At 32.0% G+C, this 23196-nt stretch overlaps 4 protein-coding genes and 1 long non-coding RNA gene across 6 annotated transcripts; 1 reads left to right on the top strand and 4 right to left on the bottom strand.

Moving 5' to 3' along the window:
- The first annotated feature begins 6125 nt into the window (after positions 1–6125).
- LOC109175657 (transcription factor bHLH104-like) lies at positions 6126–8521 on the top strand. Its single transcript, XM_019324972.1, has 6 exons — positions 6126–6232; positions 6380–6501; positions 7158–7238; positions 7579–7656; positions 7820–7982; positions 8067–8521. Exons 2-6 carry the CDS (start codon positions 6392–6394, stop codon positions 8313–8315), a joined length of 681 nt encoding a protein of 226 aa, XP_019180517.1. The 5' UTR covers positions 6126–6232; positions 6380–6391; the 3' UTR covers positions 8316–8521.
- Positions 8356–10843, bottom strand: LOC109175654 (WAT1-related protein At4g08300-like). The gene is made up of 8 exons (XM_019324970.1): positions 10798–10843; positions 10428–10725; positions 10276–10338; positions 10059–10175; positions 9751–9985; positions 9310–9468; positions 9077–9228; positions 8356–8999 (listed from the first exon to the last, which is right to left on the bottom strand). The coding sequence occupies exons 2-8, from the start codon at positions 10637–10639 to the stop codon at positions 8822–8824; spliced, it is 1116 nt and encodes a 371-aa protein (XP_019180515.1). The 5' UTR covers positions 10640–10725; positions 10798–10843; the 3' UTR covers positions 8356–8821.
- Positions 10844–11925: 1082 nt separating this feature from the next.
- Positions 11926–14811, bottom strand: LOC109175659 (CASP-like protein 5B3). Of its 2 annotated transcripts, XM_019324976.1 has the most exons (4): positions 14668–14811; positions 14257–14519; positions 12327–12459; positions 11926–12233 (listed from the first exon to the last, which is right to left on the bottom strand). In XM_019324976.1, the coding sequence occupies exons 2-4, from the start codon at positions 14385–14387 to the stop codon at positions 12039–12041; spliced, it is 459 nt and encodes a 152-aa protein (XP_019180521.1). In that variant the 5' UTR covers positions 14388–14519; positions 14668–14811; the 3' UTR covers positions 11926–12038. The 2 variants fall into 2 exon arrangements, with proteins under 2 accessions (XP_019180521.1, XP_019180520.1); XM_019324975.1 differs by having other exon boundaries at positions 14257–14811.
- On the bottom strand, positions 12789–14248 carry LOC109175661. Its single transcript, XR_002053301.1, has 2 exons — positions 13700–14248; positions 12789–12901 (listed from the first exon to the last, which is right to left on the bottom strand). It is a non-coding gene; the product is annotated as an uncharacterized LOC109175661 (long non-coding RNA).
- A 673-nt stretch (positions 14812–15484) lies between the features above and the next one.
- Positions 15485–17853, bottom strand: LOC109175658. The gene is made up of 5 exons (XM_019324973.1): positions 17665–17853; positions 16412–16526; positions 16243–16332; positions 15872–15970; positions 15485–15779 (listed from the first exon to the last, which is right to left on the bottom strand). The coding sequence occupies exons 1-5, from the start codon at positions 17730–17732 to the stop codon at positions 15678–15680; spliced, it is 474 nt and encodes a 157-aa protein (XP_019180518.1). The 5' UTR covers positions 17733–17853; the 3' UTR covers positions 15485–15677.
- Positions 17854–23196: the final 5343 nt, after the last annotated feature.

The following is a 23196-nucleotide window of genomic DNA, read 5'->3' as shown; positions in this document are numbered from 1 at the left end:
CATAGATGTTAGTAAAGGATGTGGCAACACCTAACATGCACAATTAATATATAGATTAATTAGTCTTGGTGTAATCAGAATTACTGATAAATGAGAATATAGATTTTCTTTTATTGTTTACTAAGATGTTTGTAATAATTTGTTATTTTAAAACAGTGTATTAAAAGTTTATTATTTTAGCTAATTACCCATTTTAAATATCAAATCTTATTTAATTGATAGTATGTTTTGAAAATCAATAAAATAATAGTATTTTTTTTTCAATTGTAATATCGCAATGTTTCCTATATAGTTATTACACAACAAAACTTTAAAATGAATAAAGGTTACATATCGTATTTACACATGAAACTTATTTACAATAATAGTTGTTAGTATCATAAAATCACTTCAACATAGAAATATTAAAAAAAATTGTTATTAATAATTAATTAATTAATATGTATTTAAAAGAATCATTGACTGAGAATAAAAATGACATGAAAAGTAGATCAATTTGAAATGGAAATGATAATTAATACTTGATTAAAATTGACACAGAATATATTACTGGAAATAAAAATATATATAAATATGTTATTAATAATTAACTAATTAATATGTATTAAAAAATCATTGACTGAGAATAAAAATGGCATGCAAATTAGACCAATTGAAAAAGAAAACGATAATTAATATTTGATTAAAAATGGCATAAAATATATAAATTCTAAATATATATCGACAATTATATTAATAATTATAGTATAAATTAATTGATATGTATTAAGATTATGTGGTCTAATGGTATCTGGGTTGGATTTCCATTTGGAAGGTTGTAAGTTCGAGCCTTAATGGAGGTGTTATTGGTTCTTTGTGTTTCAGTAAGTTGAGAAAGTATAAAATAATTGACTGCGATTAAAAATGACACGAAATATACAAATTATGATATATTTTTAAAAAAAGATCTCCAAATTAACAATGTCGAAAATGAAACGGATTAACAATAGTATATGTAAAATGGAATGGCATGAAAATTAGGTCAATTGGAAAAGGAAATGATAATTAATACTTGATTAAAATGGATTACAATATATTACTGGAAATAAAGAAATATGTTATTAATAAATAACTAATTAATATGCAATAAAAAAGAATCATTGATTGAAAATAAAAATGGAATGAAAATTACTGCAATTAGAAAATAAAATAATAATTAATATTTGATTGAAAATGACATGAAATATATAAATTCAAAATATATATCGACAATTATATTAATATTTACCGTATAAACTAATTGATTTAAAACAATATTTGACTAAGAATAGAAATGACATGAAAATTAGCACAATTGGAAAATGTAATGATTATTAATACTTAATTAAAAATTAAAAATAATTTCAAATTAACTCAAATGACAAAGAAAAATGGCTAGACACCCCAAACAATAGTATAGGTAAATTGAAAAAATAATTGACTGTGATTAAAAATGCCACAAAATACATAAATTATGGTATAATATATATTTAAGAAAAAAAACGATCCACATATTAACTATGTAGGAAAGGAAACGGATTAACTATTGTATATGTAAATTGGAAAAAAAGTATCTGTTATTAATAATTTACTGGAAATAAAAAACATTATATTAATAATTATCTAATATAATTAATATATATTAAAAAGAATTATTCGTTGGTAATAAAAATGACATGAAAATTAGGCTAATTAAAAAACAAAATGATAATTAATACTTTATTAAAATAGATCAGAATATATTACTGAAAATAAAGAAATGTGTTATTAATAAATAACTACTTAATATGTAATAAAAAAGAATCATTGATTGAAAATAAAAATGGAATGAAAATTAGTCCAATTACAAAAGGAAATAATAATTAATATTTGATTGGAAATGTCATGAAATATATAAATTATAAATATATATCGGTAATTTTATTAATATTTATAGTATAAACTAATTGATATGTATAAAAATAATATTTGACTACGAATAGAAATGACATGGAAATTAGCACAATTGAAAAATGTATTTGTTAATTAGAAAAATAATTCACTGATATTAAAAATGACACAGAATACATAAATTATGGTATAATATATTTTAAGAAAAAAATGATCCTCATATTAACTATGTAGGAAAGGAAACGGATTAACTATTGTATATGTAAATTGGAAAAGGTATCTGTTATTAATAATTTACTAGAAATATATAAAAAAATCTGTTATAAATAATTAACTAATTAATATGTATCAAAAAAATCTTTGAATGAGAAAAAAATGGCATGGTTGAAAAAGGAAATGATATATATATATATATATATATATATATATATATATATATATATATATATATATATATATATATATATTGAAAACGGGAAATGATAATTAATACTTGATTAAAAATGATACAGAATATATTACTGGAAATATATAAAATATTTTATTAATAATTAACTAATTATTATATATTAGAAAAGTATCATTGATTGAAAATAAAAATGGAATGAAAGTTAGGCTAATTGAAAAAATAAATGATAATTAATACTTGAAAATGGCACGAAATAATTAAAGAGAGAGCTCATCTATATAAAAGGAACAATGATCCTCTTATAAACATAATTGCTTGCACATCACTGTAGGCAAGTATTGAGAAGTCAAAAGGTTCTTATTTAAGAAGCTTTAACTTTGTCTTCTTATTTTAGTTTTTATTTATTTATTTATTATTAGTGGGGGTTGTGAAAAATTAACCCAAAATGTATGTGTTGTATTAATTTTTAGCAGTTTGGAGTAAATTACTGAGTTATTATATAATATATTTTGGTGTTTCGATTAAAACTAAAATGTTAAAATGACTGAATTTATTAAAATTTTGGCGAATTGATCAATAATTAAATAATAATAATAATAATAATAATAATAATAATAATAATAATAATAATAATAATAATAATAATAATCATACAAACAAAACGATATACAAAATAAAATTACAATTAATAAGAAGAAGACAAAAGGGAGCCACGGACTCCCTTTGTAAATGATGTTGGATCATTTTGATCCCACATTGAAAATGTTTGGAAAGAGCTGATGAGCTCTTGAGCTCCTCTATATAATAGGAGCAATGCTCATCTTACAAACATAATTGTTTGACCATCAATGTGGGCAAGTATTGAGAAGTCCAAAGGCTCCTATTTTATTTTTGAGTACTATTGACCCGGCAAATTATGTTGTGAAACCGTGTCTATCTTGCATGGTAGATACGGTTCCAAAATTGTTCATAATTATGAATATATAGTTCTATAATTATGAACATAGTGTTGTGAACATAATTATGAACATATAGTTATATAATTATGAATGAATATAGAGATTCAATAATTGTGAATATGAAGTTCAAAAATTATGAATATATAGTTTTATAATTATTAACATATAATTCAGTAATTATGAACATATAGTTTTGTAATTGTGAATATAGAATTCAATAATTATAAATATGAGGTTCAAAGATTATGAATATATATCTTTATAATTATGAACATATAGTTCAGTAATTATTAACATAGAATTGTGTCCACCTTGCAAGGTGGACACAGTTCCACAGCATGACTATTCGATTGACCCTGTTACATATAATATTTGTTCATATAAATTTTCTCAACCTATTGAGCTCAACGAGTCAAAATGCTCTTATTTAATGACTTATCTTAGTGGTTTGTTATTTTAGTTTTTTTTTTTAATTGTTTTAATTTATTAGGGGGTTTGAGAAAGATTAACCCAAAATATATATGTATTGTTTTAGTTTTTAAGAGGTTGAAACAAATTGCTAAGTTATTAAATAATATTTTTAGTGTTTTGATTAAATATAAAATATTAAACATGCGAATTTGTTAAAATTTTATCGAATTTGCCAAATAATCAAATTACAACCACACGACAACAACAACAATAATAATAATAATAATAATCCAAACAAAACTATATACAAAATAAAATTAAAATTAACAAAAAATAAATAAATAAAATAAGACAAAGGGGAGCCACATGCTCCCTTTGTAAATGATATGAGATTATTTTGATCCCACATTGAAAATGTTTGAAAAGATGTGCTCTTGAGCTCCTCTATATAAGAGGTACAAACATAATTGTTTGCCAATCAATGTTGCAAGTATTGAGAAGTCAAAAGGTTCTTATTTAAGAAACATTAGCTTTGTCTTCTTATTTTAGTTTTTATTCATTATTTATTACTGTATTTATTATTTATTATTTGTTTATTATTAGTGGGTGTTGGGTAAAATTAACACAAAATGTATGTGTTGTTTTAGTTTTTAGCAGTTTAGAGCAAATTATTGAGTTATTAAATAAGATTTTTGGTGTTTTGCTTAAAGATAAATTGTTAAAATGGCGAATTTGTTAAAATTTTGGTGAATTTGTCAATCTCAATTTATTTTAAATCGTAAATAATCAAATAATAATAATAATAATAATAATAATAATAATAATAATAATAATAATAATAATAATAATAATAATAATAATCATCATCATCATCATCATCATCATCATCCAAACAAAACAATATACAAACTAAAATTAAAATTAGAAAAAAAATAAGAAGAATGATGTGGGATAATTTTAATCTCACATTGAAAATGTTTGGAAAGATGAGCTCTTGAAAATGTTTACAAACATAATTGCTTGCCCATCACTGTGGGCAAGTAGTGATAAGTCCAAAGTTTTTTTTTTTTTTTTATTTTTTAGAAGTAAAGGAAAATTAAAAATGGAAAGGAAATATTTCAGTAATAATATTTTACATCATCAAGTAGTAAAGACATATTTTAAAAAATAGTAAATGTAAATTAAAAATGATCAAATTAAAATGTAACGGAAATTAGGTAAAAATATCACTACATCTATATTCTAATTGACTGAAAATAAAAGAAATAATTGACTGAAAATGAATCTAATATTACTAATTGACTGAAAATATAAAATGAAATGAATATTAATAATTGACTGTAACTAAAAAATGATTCATAATTGATTAAAAAAAAGACAAATAAATGGTCAGATCATTGCATTTAAATTAAAAATGGAATGAAAATTAAAAATTTGAGGAAAAAATATTTCAATAATAATATTCTACATTATCAATAGTAAATGCATATTTTAAACAATAGTAAAGGTAAAATAAAAATGGAACGGAAATATTTCAATAATAATATCTACATCATCAATTAAAAATAGAACGAAAATTAGGTAAAAATATCACTGCATTTGATATTCTAATTGACTAATTGACTGAAAATAAAAAAATTAATTTGCTGAAAATGAATCTGATATCACTAATTGACTGAAAATATAAAAGGATAACTAATTGAGTAATATTCTACCATTATATATTTTAACCCAAATAACCCGTCCCGATGAATTGAAGGTGTTAGCTCTAGACGAAGATGAACAAGATTGCGTTGTCACTACCAATGTCGTCTACAAAGAGGTTTCAATAATGTGTAAATATAATCGGGGATATTAAGTTTTTTTTTTAAATGAAAAAAATTGGTATATATCTTGACAAAAAAATATATATTCCATACAAATGAATAAGGATACCAATTCATTTCTATAACTGAGTTGTTAGAGAACGAGCACATTTGCCTAATTTATGAAAATACTAAATAATGATAAATAAAATCTTCAAAGTTATAGCACCATATGTGTACATCTAGACATTAGCTATTAATTTGAGCAATTATTTACACAAATTCAAACAATAATAACATCAAAATATATAAACGATGCAAACCATATCTTTAATTGCACTATATAATATTGGATGTTCTAATTTAAATAATTATATATCGATTCATGTATTCTTACTATATTACAACAAATTCATTCCGTGCATCGCACGGGTGCAAATACTAGTTACTATAATACTATATTATGGTAAATGGTAATATATATAGTAATAATATGACATATATGGCAATAATAATAGTCAAATACAGTATTAATGATTAATTAATATATACCATATTTCAACCATATATTACTATATATTGGGTACATCGGGTCGGGCCGGCCCATTAAATGCTCGTGAAAATCAAGGTTACAAAGGGGAAACGCGGCGACGCTTCAAAATTGCAGCCGGATAATTGATCGCCATCGGAATACGTGGCGCTCTCCCATTCGCTAGCGTGCTGCGTTGGAATCGTGACCGGTGACTCCTTTTCTCTCCCCTAGCGTCTTCGTCACCCTTAATCATCAGGAAAAGGAAAAAAAGAAAAAAAAAAAAAAGAGAAAAAGTAAAAAATATTCTTTCTTCTTCGCCGTTCTGGTTCGGATTTCTCCAGTTTTTTTTATTCAGGTAAAGCTAAGAATGGACGATTTGGATTCGTTCCAAGACAACAACTGGGACCTAGCCGATTTCGATTGTTTCGTCAATCCAAGTCCCGATCTTTTCTGGGATCATCAATCCATTTCCCTGAGGTAAATTTGGTTAAAGATTCAAACTTGCAGCTTTTTGGATTTTTTTTAAGTATTATTTTTCTCTGGCCAAAAAGTTTGGAAATAATTGTTGTGCTTTCTTTGGAGTTTATTCTCGTATTGATTTAGGAACATTACTTGTTTGCCTTCAAAGTTCTGAGTTTTCCCAATCTATTTTCCCTGGAGAAGGCAGGTTTGGTTCTAGCATTGTTTGTGTTTGTGTCTAGGAATTGGGTGAAGATGTGAATTTTGGCAACTAATGGAGAGCTTGTTTCACAATAATTACTGGCCTGAAAATTGTAAAAATGGGTGAAAAGAAGGATCTTTAATGTTGTGAAATTCTAAGATTGTAAAAATGGATGAAAAGATGAATCTTTATTCTTTAATGTTGTGAAGACAAGTTATGAGGTAAAAAACTTGACCAAAGTAGGAATTAACTGCCCATCTTTTTCTGTTGTCAGTTAATTTAATGTGTTTTTCCTTGCAGAAAAAAAAAAAAAGATTTAATGAGGATTAGATAAGTACATGCTACTTGACCATAAGCATAATTACGAAATAATGCATAGAAATGAAGTTTATTGTTTGGCCACTAATTGGTAGAAATGATGAACTGTTTACCACAAAGGCACTGCAAATCATAGTTTATACTTGGGCTGCAGATCTTCAGAAGTGGATACATCGCATCATGGTGCTACATCTCAAGGAAAAGAATGTTTAGAATCAGAATGCCAGAGAAAGAGGTATTTTTTGTTTGTTACTCCATATAAATTTGTAATTGGCACTTCGATTTTTATCATGTTCTTAGTACAGTATAATAAAGCGTGAGCATTTTGATGCATTTATATGTTTGGTGTCTTGTGTTATGACGTTATGTGCTTACTAGCAGCGGATAATGAAGTTCTTTGCATAAATTTTTTCATCCCAAGTTCAACGTTTTAAACTCAATATCCACTTCTAGCTTTATTAGTCCAGAAGACTTGCATAAAAATAAAGGATGCTACTTTTTATTAGGGGTTGGTTTCCACTTAGATTGGTTTTCTTTAATTTGTGTGTTTTACATCATTATTTTGTTTTTAATAGGGGGCGCAGTGATTCATGCAACAAACTAGGGAGCAAAGCTTGCCGTGAGAAACTAAGAAGGGAAAAGTTGAATGAAAGGTATCCTTATGATTCCATGAGATTGCTTGAAATGTATTTTGTTTCTCTTATGGTTTAGATGGTTGCATTTAAAATTCGGTTCTAGTTTTTGAGCAATTGAGCAGTTTTAATCGCTCACTAGAGTCATTATTGTGAAACTATGATGAATATATCCTTTATGCAGATTTGCGGAGTTGTGTTCTGTTCTAGAACCTGAAAGGCCTGTAAAAACCGACAAAATGGCTATACTTGGGGATGCCATTAGAGTTCTAAACCAGTTAAAGACAGAATCTCAAGAGTATGCAGAGATGAATGAAAAGCTTTTGGAAGAGATCAAAACTTTAAAGGTTAATTATATGGTCATTCTTTGTGGCTTAAATTTGAGTTCCGGGCACAAGTCATTTGATTTATGAATTCTCACTCTTAAACAGGCCGAGAAGAATGAACTTCGTGAAGAGAAACTGACACTGAAGGCAGATAAAGAGAAATTAGAGCAGCAGTTGCAAGCAATGAGTGTACCGCCTGCTGGTTTTATGCCACCCCATCCCGCTGCATATCCGCCTGGGCCCAATAAGATCGCAGTTTACCCCAGTTATGGTTATCTTCCGATGTGGCATTATATGCCTCCATCTGCTCGTGATACATCTCAAGATCATGAGCTCAGGCCACCTGCCGCTTAATTCTTAGGCTGATTATGTGCTATATTTGCCCTTGTTCTTGTAAATATTGGTAATGCTTCCAATATCGAGTTGGGCTTGTCTCTAACCCCGCTCTTTCCTTTGGGGTTTTTTTTTTTTTTTTTTTTTTTTTAAATTTCTGGTACAGGTACATCGTACATGTATTTGGACATGATTGTTTTAGATGCAAGTGAATTTAATTTGCAGTACTTTTGGTCTCAAACTTCATTTTTGCCCTTTTTCTGTCTGTGTGCTTTTATCGTGTTCTCTTTTCCATCCTAGCCTGACATTACGTATCATGGCATATCTTGACTTGCCAGTTTTGAGTATTTGGAAGCTGTTCCGATCCAGATATCCATTTTCAGGGAAGAACAATAATACAAGGACTTAAAGGATTGCCTGGCAGGCTTGACTCGAGTTGTCTTTCTGCAAAGGTACCTGCTTTACTACTTTAAGTTTACATTTGTTGTTTCGGGTCATTTTAATGTTAATTTCTACATCGATACATTCTATGGTTCTGCTGTTCCGACATTCAGATCAGGTATAAGCTGTCTCTTCGAGTCTCCATAATTTTCTGCTGGGATTTCTTCAGATTGCTCTTTCACCTTCATTTCTGCTTCTTGATCGTGTTCTTTTCCCCAGAGTAGCAAGTAGAGACCAACTATCACAATCACTGCACCTATGATGCTGAAATGTCAAAAGATGGATAGTTAGAATTCAATGCTCCATCCCGCCCCGAACCCCCCCCCCCCCCACCCTATTACCTGCCAGTATATAGCTTTTCTCCCAGGACGAAATATGACAGAACCGCGACCAAGATTGTTGACAGAGGATTGAACATTGTAACGAAAACCGGTCCCTTTTGCTCTGTGCACCAGAGTTGAACGTAGACCACTATACCAGAAATCACGACCCCCTGAGATTCATTCATTCATCCACCATTGAATCAGTTCTGTGAGTATTGAGTGAAATAACCAGATTGCTTAGAGCTACTTACTCCATAAATGGTGGACCAAAGATCAATGTTGAAGCCAATGGTCCAAGCAGCTTTTTTGTGCTGCACAATTACTGTATACGCTGCAGATTGTGCTGCTCCGACCAAACTCATCCAAGTAGTCAGCGATAACTGTGCTGGATATCTTCTCAATGCGAAAGCCTGCAGATTTTGAGGTGATATCAGTCTTTATAAGTCAAAAAATGCTTATTTCTTCAAGAAATCGGGATTAGGCTTTCCAAGTTTGTTTTTTTTGCATCATTGTGAGACTAATCTGGATCCATGCCTGATCGGCCCCCGCCAAGTTTGGCTCTTACTCGGGCAATATGTATCTGACCTGGGTCATGCCCGCAGAGTTTGACTCTTATTCTGGCCTGGCCGGGCCGGGCTGGGCCAAGAACGCTTGTAGAAATGCAGTTAGGAGTTAAGGTGGTGAGTGATAACCTGCATTATAAACCATATAGACCATGATATACAGCTAGCAACAGTTAAAACCGAGCCTTTCACCCAGTTTTCTTGAATAGTTGTGTTCCCTTTACTAATGGAGATGGGAGGGTGCCCTAGGTTTTTCAGGACAGGTCCCTTGTATAGTGTCATAATCATCATTCCAGCCAGCGAAACCAAAGTCCCTAGAACCTTTGCAATCCCTCGAGGACTGCGTATATCAACCACTTCCAATCTGCACGAGACAAAAAGATTCAATTTTTTTTTTTTTTTTTACTTCATTGTTATTACACACTATACTTGTATACCTGAGAACGATTGCCATTACAAATGTTATGGCAGCCATGGCGTTGACAACAGAGGCAATGAAAGTCGGAGAAGTGTAGTTTAAGCTCACAAAATACATATTCAGAGTCAAGCTCACTCTGCAATTACAGAATGACTGGCCTGTTAGTCTGTTTACTATCATTGCAGGGTTTATGAATCTGTTTATACAAAGTTATGATTTTTAATCGAAACTTTTACCCCAGAAGCGAGAGAACGAAGATCTCTAGGAAGATAGCTAACGTCATTTTTGGCCTTTTTGTTCTGCAGGAAGTCAACATTACATGGCGAGGAACTATGAGTCCAGAAACACAGCAGAAGCTGAAACGAAACGTTGTGAATATCTAACGTACCTTTCAAGAAAGTATGCAAAAGGCAGAAACACGAAACCAGCAACGATATGTCGGTAAGTAACATAGACATGAGGGTTCATGCCATGGTTGAAGGAAGCCTGGGTTACGATGTAGAGGAAAGTGTAGGCCAGCTGAGCCAGAACCATGAGAATGTGAGGCTTCAACTGCTGAAATTTCCCGAGAATTCTGCCTCTGAACCCCTCCCCCGCCATTGCAGCTGTTTACGGTTCTGGGTAGTCTGAAAATCTTAATGGGGCCTTATAAGGTGGTGTTGATTTTGTTGATATTCTTGACAGTTCTGCATGAATGCAGGATCAGAATCAAGAATGGAGGAGAATATAATTCTTGAAATGCCTCATTATATTCTTACCAGATTTGATTTGAAGGAAAGAAGCTTTACACTGTTGTCTGTATAATGGCAATAAGTGGAGGAGTATAATAATTAAGTGGAGTATCATATATAATGGCAATAAGAATATAAATATAATAAATATATATATATATATATATATATATATATATATATATATATATATATATATATATATATATAATGGCAATAAGTGGAGTATAATTGTATAAATATAATAAATCTATTTTTGGGTCCACTATTTTAAATGTACCGTCAGCCTTGAAATCTTAACTGTACTTTTCAATTTTAGTCCTCAACATTTGTAGCATTTTATTTATAGTTTTCAACTATCATTTTTTTTTAACTATTAATTTGTCAACTTCGAATTTTGTTACTACTTCTAGTCCTTTTAGCGTGTGCACGTGTTGACTTCATGTGATATTTGATTCAAAAATTGACTGAAAAGACTAAAAGTAGCATAAATTCAAAGTTGAAGGATGGATAGTGAAGAAAGAAAAATGATAGGCAATAATTATATATAAAAGTGTCGCAAAGTTGAAACGTATATTAAATTTAACGGTCGTGACTACAATAATTTCAGGAAAAAAAAAAAAACCAATCAATCTAAGTTGGATCATCAGGGCGGACGTTACTATGTAGAATGATTTCACTCAACCATATTAATGGTGTACCATGTTTCTATATGTTGTCTGTAACAAAGAACCTCATTTACTTACATTAACAATAGTTAGTTTATCAGTTAATTTTGGTTTGTTTCATCACTATTAGCTGTTTGAATTCGTTAAACAATCAATATGAATATTTGATTAATTAGCTTTTTATAACAGTTTATTGCTCTAAAATTTAAAAAGTTGCTCAAAACAGATTTTTGAAAAAGTCATTTTATATGTAATCAGCTATCAGCTAATTTACCAAACATTTTTCTATAATCAACTAATGCTATCAACTAGTCAAATTCACTAACAGCTATAATCAGCTAACAACTATTTACCAAACACCTCCTTAAGAATTGCACAAGTATGAAGTAAGGGGTTCGAGGTCATATATAAGTAGGGATAAGCAAACGGTCAGTCGGTTACATAAACCGATGAGAATTTTTGACTGTCATAACCGACCGAAAGAAGCTTATAATCAACCATATGTATGAATTGAAATATAGATAAACAATATGCATCAACTAACAAATCCTGTTATTCTATACATACATAGTTTGACACATCCAAACTACAAATTAAACCTTAACTTGTTGCCCAAATCCAGAACATGATTAAAGAGGATAAAGCTATCATTATCCAACTCAGGAAAGCCAATGCTACTGCTAACTGGAACTTTGTGCATTCATCGCCGAAGCTACAACCCCCGAGGTCGCCATAGTACAAAACCGTTATTCCAGCCGAAGACGACGCTGCAGAAAGGGATGCCGTCGCTGTCACCTGACAATGAGTTCATATGAGAATCGCCCATCTATCAGCAAAGCTAGAAACAAGAAATCGAATTCATTCCTTGATGCAGTGAACAACACTAACCCAATCTCCAACAGCAAAAACGGTTACTAAGAAGTAACTGTGGAGCGCCTTCTTCTTCGCCAAGGAATAAGCGTCGAGGATTGCAAGACCGCCACTCCAAATCACCTGTAAAGCCATGGAAGCAATCAAGTAGCTGCAATAACAACGACAACAGAGGTTCACGTCAGTAATTTTTCCCATTCTATAACTGGTAGGAAAGTATTCCCGTTCATAACAATGATATCGCTTAGAAGTTCAAGTTATAGATTTCAGACAATACGCTAAGACGGACGCCCGCCAATTTGTTTTCCACACTGATACTTTAGCATTGAAAAGCTTCCGTAGTTAAGGAAATCAAACAACATTTGATTTATCAAGATAAATGGTCTATAATTCGGAAGAAAATGGAGAATGTTATTGTTATAAAGAATATAGGATCCGAAGAAGGAATCAGAATGTTCTTGGTAAATACTACGGTTTTTTAAATGACCTAAAATCTATCCATTAGTATGCATTTTTTGTAAATAAAGTATCAAAATTGAAGCCATTTCCACCATGTCTTGTATGTGATCTTCCTATAATTCCTATAAATATAGCTAAACTACCTCACTGTAACCCGTCCTAATATTGCTTACTCAGTAAGTATTGTAAGTCAGTTTATGGCATCTCCAACTGTTAACCATTGGAGAGTTGTTGAACAAATCTTGAACTACTTGAAAGGGGCTCCAGGGCGTGGAATTGTATATCAAAACCATGGACATATGAAGATTGAGTGCTTTGCAAATGCAGACTATGCAGGGTCTAAGGAGAATCGGAGATCTACAACCGGATTTTGTGTCTTCTTTGGTGGGAAATTGATCTCGTGGAAAAGCAAGAAGGAGAATGTTGTATCACGGTCGAGTGCAGAGTCAGAGTATAGAGCAATGGCACAAGCAACCTGTGAAATCTTGTGGATATATCACATTCTGAATGAAATAGGACTCAAGGCTCCTATTCCTACGAAGCTATGGTGTGACAATCAGGCGGTTCTCCATATTGCAGCCAATCCTGTCTTCCATGAACGAACTAAGCACATTGAAGTTGATTGTCATTTCATTCAGCTTAATCTCTACAGGTTTTGTGAAGACAGGAGAACAATTAGGAGATCTTTTTACAAAAGCCATGAATGGACCTCGAGTAGATTACTTATGTAACAAGTTGTGCAAGATCAATATCTATGCTCCAACTTGAGAGGGAGTGTTAGACATTATAAATGGTAGGAATATATTTAGCATGATATAGGGATTAATGTGTATATTCTTAGGTTCCGATCCTTACCTTAGTTAGTATATAGTTTCTTGTATAAATATGTATATTCCTTAGTTCTTCGGTTAATAAACACTGGATTCCAAGACTTACTTACTAGAGTCATCATGTCAAGAACACTGGATTCCAAATACAATAAACAAAAAAATGGCGAGCCTATGATGTTTCACTGGAATGCTAACTACAATCTGAACTAAGGCATTATATAATGGGGTAACAATGTAGAATTGTTAGCATAGCAACGAGAAGTTGAACTAAGTACATAGACACATGGATAGTATCCGGCAAAGTTTACAGTCAATTCCAAGGCAAGAATCACACAGGAATGCGATAAAGTCCAAGCCATTGCAAGCATTTGAACTTCCCCTCTCATGAAACATAATATTGGGCATCATTCACATCATATAGAGGTTCAATTTGAATCCTAAATCCTAATCCTAATCCTAATCATAATCATGTGATTCTGCAAAGTAGTATCAATCACCCAGAAACCTAATTTCAGATTCAAATTAATTGAATGGGATAATCAATGCAAAATACACAAATGCTGATCTCAATCATCACAGCAAAACAGCAGATCTTGAACTTGACCTAAAAACTGAAAGGAGAAACATAAATATAAGCTGAGAAAAAGGAAAGAAATTACCAGAATGCTGTGACATTGAAGAAGCTACTAGAAGATGCCATGGAGACAATTGAACCAGCCGCAAAGATGAATTGCCCTACCCTTAGAAGAAGCCCAGTCACAGTCCCCGGAGTTCCAGCAAAATTCTGCATTTTTTTTTTTTATCTTTCCTGTACAGAGAAAACCTTCACTCCCTCGATGGGCTACCGGAGAACTCCATCTTCCTAAGGGAAATGTCTCACTCAATCAACGAGAAATCGAAAAAGACTGGAACTTTATCAATCCTACCAAGAAATAAAAAGGAAATTGGGGAAAATTATTGATAATAAAAAGAGAAAAGCAGGATCACGGAAGCACAAAGCACAAAGATTTTATTTTTCTTTAATATGTGGGGAGATGGAAACAGGAAACTCAAGATTGAGTAGTTTATACTTTATAGAAGAACAAGAACAAGACAAAAGACACCGGGCACGCTGTTCTGAGACGGAAATGGAGCAGCCCGCCACGCTCTTTCTTGAGGAGATGTCTACAAGAAGAAAAAGGCAACTACTCTTGGCCCAGTTTTTTTCAGATGGGGGAAGTCACCTAAATTGAGGGTAATTTTGGGATTGTAAAGATTTTTTCTTGTTTTACCGTGGTTGTCAAAACGGGTTCAACTCAATAGACGGGTTCAACTCAATAGATTTGACATGGAGTTATGCTTAAATACTCCCCTCGTATTATAACTATGGCTCAACTCTAATTCTCTTTATCTTCTTATGTTTCTCTCTGAGTCTGAGTCTTTGATTCTAACTCTCTTTGTTGAGTTGTCCGACATAAGGGTGAAAATAAGTCAAATTGGGTTGGGGTTTTGGCTAAATAGGGTTAGGCATGAGGTTTGAGACTATAAGTGAGCTTTTTTGGTTAAAAGCGTGAGCTCACACTTCATTACCGATAGAATTGAACTTTTCTCTTCTTTCCTTCGACGGGACTGGAGCTAGATGGTGAGGCATATCGGTCGACAAAAACATAGAGCTTGACTGCTTGAGTTGACTAATACGAAGTAATGAATTGGTATTGAATAAAAGAAATTAGGGCGTTAACTAGTATTTATTTATTTTTATTGCCAAGACCTTGTGGTCTAAGGACATTCGGGTTAGAATCCTATAAAAGAGGTTGTGAGTTCGAGTCTTAATCAAGGCGTTAATGGCCACCCTCTTAGCAACGAGCCCATTTCATGTTTATAAGTTTAAATGTAGAAGAAGCTTCAAAAAATAATAGGGAGAAATAAAATTATAATTCCACCAAAAACAAAGTTGTAAATCACACCCTAAAAGTTCCCAAAGTACCAAAAATACAAAGCTTACAAAGATATATGGTCTCCCGTGACAACAGGAAAATTTTGTTTAAATTAGTGCACATCAAAAAAACTGAAACTATGTCCCTCTTCTTCTTTCCCTCTCTCAGTTCATTTTTGCCTTTGAAGCCTTCTTCTTTGCTGTTCTCCTGGGCATGGAGTTCTTCATGCCAATGAAAAACAGCAGCCCTCCCAGCAGCTGCAGACCCTGCCAAAACAGTTCCACGTTTAACAAAGATTTCTGAATGGTTTCTTTCCCCTCGTTGGATAGAAGTGAAACGAAGAGAGTTTTCTTGTTACCTGTGAGAACTTGATGAAAAGCTGAGCGAATTCTTTCTTGTCAGCTTCGTAGTTGTAGAAGTCATATAGGATCGGGGTAACAATTGCCTGGTGCAAGAGCTGCAAACCGAGAGAGCAATAAGAAAAGCGGGGAATTGTTGTATAAGATGATTAATTGAAGCATGTGCTCCATCTCAACTAAAAGCCTAAGCTGATAGTTGGATTGCAAGCAACACGTGAACCGTAGTCGCTTATAGGTTTGGCATGGCTCTAATACCAAATTGAAGCATGTGCTCATCTCAACTCAACTAAAAGCCTAAGCTAATAGTTGAATTGCACATTAATGGCTATATGCTCAACAATATTGAAGGGAAACATTAACGTATGTATACCAGGATATAAGCTCCGAGAGAGCTGCCAAAGACGAACAGAAGACTTCCAAGCCCCTTCATAACGATAAAGCCCAGAGCGAGATGTTTCATCTGTAATTGGTATAATTCAAGTTAAGTAAGATCGATCGATCCATGAAGGAATATACAGAAACAAAAAGATTATTATTACCTCTACGTGGGGAACTTGGAATCCAGTTTGTGCTGTGATATGCTTAGTGAAAGCATTGAACTTGGGCCTCAATGTCTTCGCTGCTGGCCCGCCATCAGTCCCGAATTCATTAAACCTACACAACACGCAAGAGATCATTAGAAACGTTCGGCATAGGTAGCATCGAAATACTGTCAACTAAAAATCTAAACTGATAGTTGGATTGCACATTTATGATTATATATTATATGCTCTACATAAAGAACCAAGTCACAAAAGCTATGCCAAAACCGTAAACTAATTAATGCTTTTTAGCATCCAATGATATCCATGGTAACTATTAACTAAATTCCCCACTTTGCTAATCACTAGTCCCTGGCAAAACAATTACAAGAAACAGAGCTATAAACAACAAAAAACAAAATCATTTTAACTTTCTCCCAAATCCAACACTATACAGCAAATACAATACACAGTTTAGTCACCACACTGAAACACCATTGCTCAATTGAAACACTCAGCCCTCAGCCCAACAATTTTCGCCGAGAATACGAGCTAAGCATATCAATCATACCAGGATTTTACCATAATATTTGGACCACATAATGCCCAGCATCCCTAGTTCTACTCCTATACAGCATAAGAATCAAAGCAAGTTCAACTCGCCTTGGAACTGTCTTTATTCGCCCTCTTAGTTTGAGTCGGTCAACTAGCTAGACTGATTAGGGTCAAGGTCACAAGGCGGGATTTCTCATAAATCAAAGCATAAGAAACAAAGCAAGTTCAACTAGCCTTTGAACTGTCTATTCACCCTCTTAGTTCGAGCCGGTCAGCTAGCTAGACTGATTAGGGTCAGGGTCACAAGGCAGGATTTCTCATAAATCAAAGCATAAAGAAACAATGGTCCAAATGAATCAAGACAAATCAGATGCCCATTGCTAAAAGATCAGAACTTTCCCCTTTTTTTATCACCACCAACCAAAACCCAATCTTTAAAACTACACACATTAAACAGATTCAGCTCTAGTTTGCATCAATTCCAGGCTCTCCCCACACTACAACTCAAGCTCGTCAAATCTAACCTCAAATTTGACTAGCCAAGAGAATCCAAGACTTCCAAAACTCAAACAAAAACAACACTAAACAAGGCAATTAATGAACCCAACACAACCAGAAAACATTAAAACAATTAAACAAAGCATGTATACACTAAACATGAGTAAACACAGCAGAAACAGACCTGAAAAATGAGAGAATAAACAGCAATAACTTACTCTTGATAAGCCGAGAGAATGAAGACGGAGACAAAGAGAAGCCTGCCCAGGAATGACAAGAACGCCATAGCTTTAGGGATGACCAAAAGCTCTCTCTCTCTCTCTCTCTCTCTCTCTCTCTCTCTGAACTTCTCTCTCTAGGAAAACGGGGACAGCGGTACACAGCAAACGGAATAGTGAAGAATCACGACCCGAGATGGCTTAAATATTTATTTTGGACTACCAAATTATTCAATTTTTCCCGCCGTTAAAAACATAACGGTCGTCGCTGCGAAATCGTCAGCCGCCGCTCCACTTCCTTCTCAGAAGACTGACGGCAACCCTTCACGGAAGGGTTACGTTAGTTGAGAGAGAGAAAGACACGTCTCATGGACCAATAGCATTGGGTCCGCTGCTTTGCTCACACACGTCTCATGCTCCGACGTGGCATTGACCGCCGTGTACTTTGTAATTTGTAATAATATTTATTTTTTGAAAATTGTAATAATATTTATTTTGATCACTTTTATACCAATTTGATTTCCAATGTGATTGATTTATTAGTTCTTTTTATCGATTAACTATGTTTAATTTATACTGATTTACCTCCTTGTGATCTTTTACAGGGCGTTTCGTTGAATGGAATTTAAATTCTCTTCCCACTTAATTCTCACATAATTCCAAATACCACAAAATTTCCTTGTTTGGTTGAAGAGAATTGCAATTCCCCCATTTTCATGGAATTAAAATCTCATGTCCCCCTTGAGATTTTAATTCCTAGGATTTAGGAAGAAAAAAATATAATGATGAGTCAAAATTACTCCTCTATTTTTTTAACTTAAAATTAACGCCTAACAACAATAATGGACATTTTTGACTTTATACTACTTATTCTCTTTCAATTCCCATATATACCAAACATTGAAATTGAAATTCCCAATAATTCTATTCCTGTAAACCAAATATTGGAATTTAAATTTCACTTTATTCTCTTTAATTCATCTCTCATGGAATTGCAATTCCTTTCCCACGTAATTCCACATCACCAACCAAACGCACTGTTATTTGTTAGGATTACAAAGCAAAGTTTACCATGTGTCGATTGCAATTTTCCCTTAATAATAATAACTAGTAATTCACCCGCGCGATGCACGGAAAAAAATTATGTTATTATAAATATAAATAAAAAAATAAAAAAACTAAAATATTTTAAATTATTTAATATAATAATATTTTTGAGCTTTCATTGGTCAAGTATTTATTATTTTTATAGAATATAAAATTATAATTAAAATTAAAATTAATATTAAAATTACAATTTTGTATGGTTAATATAATCTCTAATTATGTGCATATTCAAATAAACTTATAGAGAGAATTTACATAATTACATTGATTTATTCTTAATTGCATTTCATCTATATCATAATTTTCACAATACGAATAATAACTAAGATAATTGGATTTGGAAAGCAAATTTCAAATTTTGTATGTGTAAATTTAAACTCTAATTGAACACATTTTTTATATGATTATATAATATATAGCTATTTTATTTTTCAAAAGTATATTTTTTATATGATTATATAATATATAGCTATTTTATTTTTTAAATGTTGTGTTTTTTTTTTATATAATAAAGAATATTGTGACATTAATTGTAACATTAATTATTTCTCAAATCATATAGCTTTATATAATAAAGGATAACAAAAAGTAAATAATGTAATCCATGTTTCAATCTTGATTCTTACATTTGAAACCTACATGCTTTTAGGGGAGTTGTTCTTGAATAATTAGATCAAATTCTACTAAACTAATCTAATATTTGATTTGTCGATAACCTTGTGGTCTAGTAGCACTAGGGGTGTTAGCGAACAGAGCTTTCGGCAAACTACTCGTGTTCGTGTCCGGTAAGCGTTCGTTTATGTTTGTTTGTTAAGGTAAACGAACCATTAACAAACAAAAATTAGAGCTCGGTTAATAAACGAACAGAGCTTGAACAGTTGTATGCTCGTTTGTTAAGAGATCGTGAACAAGCTTGTTTGTGTTCGTTTAATAATGTTCGTGAACAAACTTGTTTAGTGTTCGTTTAATCATGTTCGTGAACATGAACGTAGATTATTTGTTATTCACGAACGAATTGTGATCATGAATATGTGTAGGTGTTTGGTTATTAAAGGTTCACAAACGTGTTCATGAACGTAAACCAACATGTTCGTGAACTGTTTGTTAACGAACATGTTTGTGAACGTGTTCGCAAATGTTGACAAACACGTTCGCGAACGTGTTCGTTAACGTAAACGAACACGTTCGTGAACGTGTTCACGAACGTTAACAAACACTAATGAACGCTTAACAAACGAACACGGACAAGATTTTCAAAAACCTTAACAAACGAACACGAACACCCCAAAATTCTTAACAAACGAACACGAACAACCTTCATTCGTTTATGTTCAGTTCGTTAACAGCCCTAAGTAGCACGAAGTGATTCTCACAAATGGGAGATTGGTTCCAGTACGTGAATGGGAAAATTGAGCACTAAATTAATCTCATTTCACTAGATATAGATATTAATGTACTACTAAAATGTCCAAACATTCATAAAATTTTCAATTAATGATACAATTTATGAAATGCATGTGGCTTAGTTATTTGGTTGCATGATGTTAGTTATACATATGTCATAAAGAACGCACATGCCACATGGTAAGGACCAAAAATATGGTTGGATTGGTACTAATGTACTATATAGTTATTGTTACCACATAATGGTCGATATAGTAGTTATATATTTAAGTATATTTCAAGTAAAAATATTTCATGTAAAGATATTCTATAACTCATATTTGATTCAACGGTATAAAAATTTTGAATCACTTTCAATTTTTTGTATGGAGTATTTTTTTTTTTTTTTTTTTTTTTAGAATATGACATATTAATGGACGTTGTAGTTCTTATGGGTTGTTTGGTAGACATGAATTTCATTGCAATTCCACCATAATTCTTTAGTCACTATGATTACAATGTTTAGTTTGAGGGAATTGCAATTTCTTCATTTTGTATACTCCATGAATTGCAATTTAATGATTGTGGAAAAGGAAAAAAATTGATGAAATGACACTATTGCCCTTGGTTATTATTACTATTATTATTACACAGGGGTATTTTAGTCTTTATATCACTTCTTTCCTTTTCAATTCCAATAATTATATTCCTCCATGGCTCCATGCTAAATAATGTAATTTTTTGAATTTATACTTTATTATCACATTATGCATTTCCCACTGCATTATTATTCATTTCCCCATCATAATTCTTTCATTCCAACAAAACGCCTTATTAGTCGTGCATGGATTTAAAAGCCAAATACTATATAGGTGAAATAAAAGTTACAATATATATATATATATATATATATATATATATATATATATATATATTTCTCCCAAATATCTAAATCCCCAATCCCAATGTCCCCACACCCCAACCAGACAGAGCATTTGAAATGATGTAAATTACATTGACTCAATAGCTCAGTAGATAGGGCCAAATATCGGTGCGCACATGAGATTTACCCGCTTTGAACATAATCCCACATATCACTCGATGATGTGTATTGTGTAAACCATTTATGATATGAGAATCATGATATCCACCCACTTGTCCATGGATGGTACAATATCTATTTGTTTTTTTAATAAGACAATTATGTTATACTTTAATTAACACAATCTACTATCTACTATTACCAACCATCCCCTTTAAATTTAAGAGTTTATACTTTTAAATTGAGACAATTATGTTATACTTTAATTAACACAATCTACTATCTACTATTACCAACCATCCCCTTTAAATTTAAGAGTTTATACTTTTAAATTGAGTTAATGCCACATGAAGTCCTCCGAGTATAGTGGTCTTGCCACGTTTAGTCATAAACTTTCAAATTGACCATCTGTGGTCATTCGACTTTCAAATTTAGTCATTCGTGGTCCGAGTTAACCACCCATGGTCCTTCAACTTTTGAAATTTAACCAGCCGTGATCCTCTTAAAAGGACCATGGTTGGTTAAAATTTAATAGTTGAAGGACCATGAGTGGTTAACTTGGACTACGAATGGTAAAATTTGAAAGTCGAAGGATCATGGATGGTTAATTTGAAAGTTTATGACTAAACGTGGCAAAACTACTATACTCGGAGGACCTTAGATGGTACTAACTCCTTTTAAATTTTATATAAGCATTTTATTTTATTAAAAAAAAAAAACGAAAACATGTACTATACACTCAAAAAATCCCTTGAGATGGGCCAAAATGTATATGTACTATTCAACAATAATAATAGTTTATGCCAATGACCTTCTGATCTAGTGGTATGAAGTGAATCTCCCAAATGAAAAGACATAGAGTTGAGTCATAATGTGGATAATATTGACTCTTTGTACCTGATTTACCTTATTATAGTCCTTGTCGGTTATGAACAACATAAATTGATTTAACTCATTATATGTTGGATATTTCGTTGGTAAAACCCAATAATAATCCTACAAAATAAAGATTATTATTTAAAAAAAAAAAAAAAGAAAATGAAAGGGTGAAGGAATGTGGCTCGGGTTTGGTGTAGGTTGTTAGCACAACTCGAGTGAATTATTCTTTCCTTAAAATCTTATTTGCTACCTCCCACAAGTGCTAGGAGCGTTGTAGCCTAGGTTTCCTAGGATAAAATGTGCTACGAATCAATGTTTGAGCACCCAAACAAAGAACTCGGCGAACAAGAGTAACGGGATGAACACAGAAGGCTAAAGAAGATAGTAGAAGCAGAGATTTTGGAGCTGAAACAATAATTTTCTGTTGTGTTAAAATTCTACTGCCTTCACTTCTTCTTATATAGGGCTGAGGGAGTGAATAGCTCCGTTATGACATTTAAAATTGGTATTAAAACCAATTGAGTAACACCTGAAACAGTCTGCCCATTACCATAGATTTAAATTAAAAATTAAATTTGGAATTAATCAGAAAAGTAATTCCGTAACGGATGAATTTATCGAGAAACGCAAGTCTCACTTGCGTTTTAAGTTTGATCAGAAATATGATAAAACACATGTAGGAAACGTCTTTTACACATTTTTGTAAAAAAAAAAAAAAAACACGTTTTGGGAAATGCATGCCCCTTCCTACACATTTATGTCATTGTTCCCTTCGGCTATGACCATCGTCCTCGTTCCAGATCTAGAAGATGGCTATAACCATCTTCTTTCGTCGGCCATGACCGTCTTCCTTAGACGGCCGTGACCTTCCTGTTGGACAGCCACGACTGTCTGTGAAGAAGACAACCACCGGATAGCCGGTGGTTGTTTTTTTTTTTTTTTTTAATAAATAATTTTGAATTGTTTAGTTTATTTATTTATTTATAATAAATAATTATTTTTAATTTTTAATAAATAAAAAATATTATAAAAAAATAAAATTGAAAGGATACGTGTCAACATCACATCGATTTAACTTGATAAACAAGTTAAATTAGACTTAATTGAACAATTTTACCGAT

The sequence above is a fragment of the Ipomoea nil genome, unplaced genomic scaffold, assembly GCF_001879475.1.
Source record: "Ipomoea nil cultivar Tokyo-kokei standard unplaced genomic scaffold, Asagao_1.1 scaffold0688, whole genome shotgun sequence".
NCBI classification, from domain to species: domain Eukaryota; kingdom Viridiplantae; phylum Streptophyta; class Magnoliopsida; order Solanales; family Convolvulaceae; genus Ipomoea; species Ipomoea nil.
Note: the sequence above shows the minus strand (reverse complement) of the source record. Positions and strands in the feature narration are given on the sequence as shown.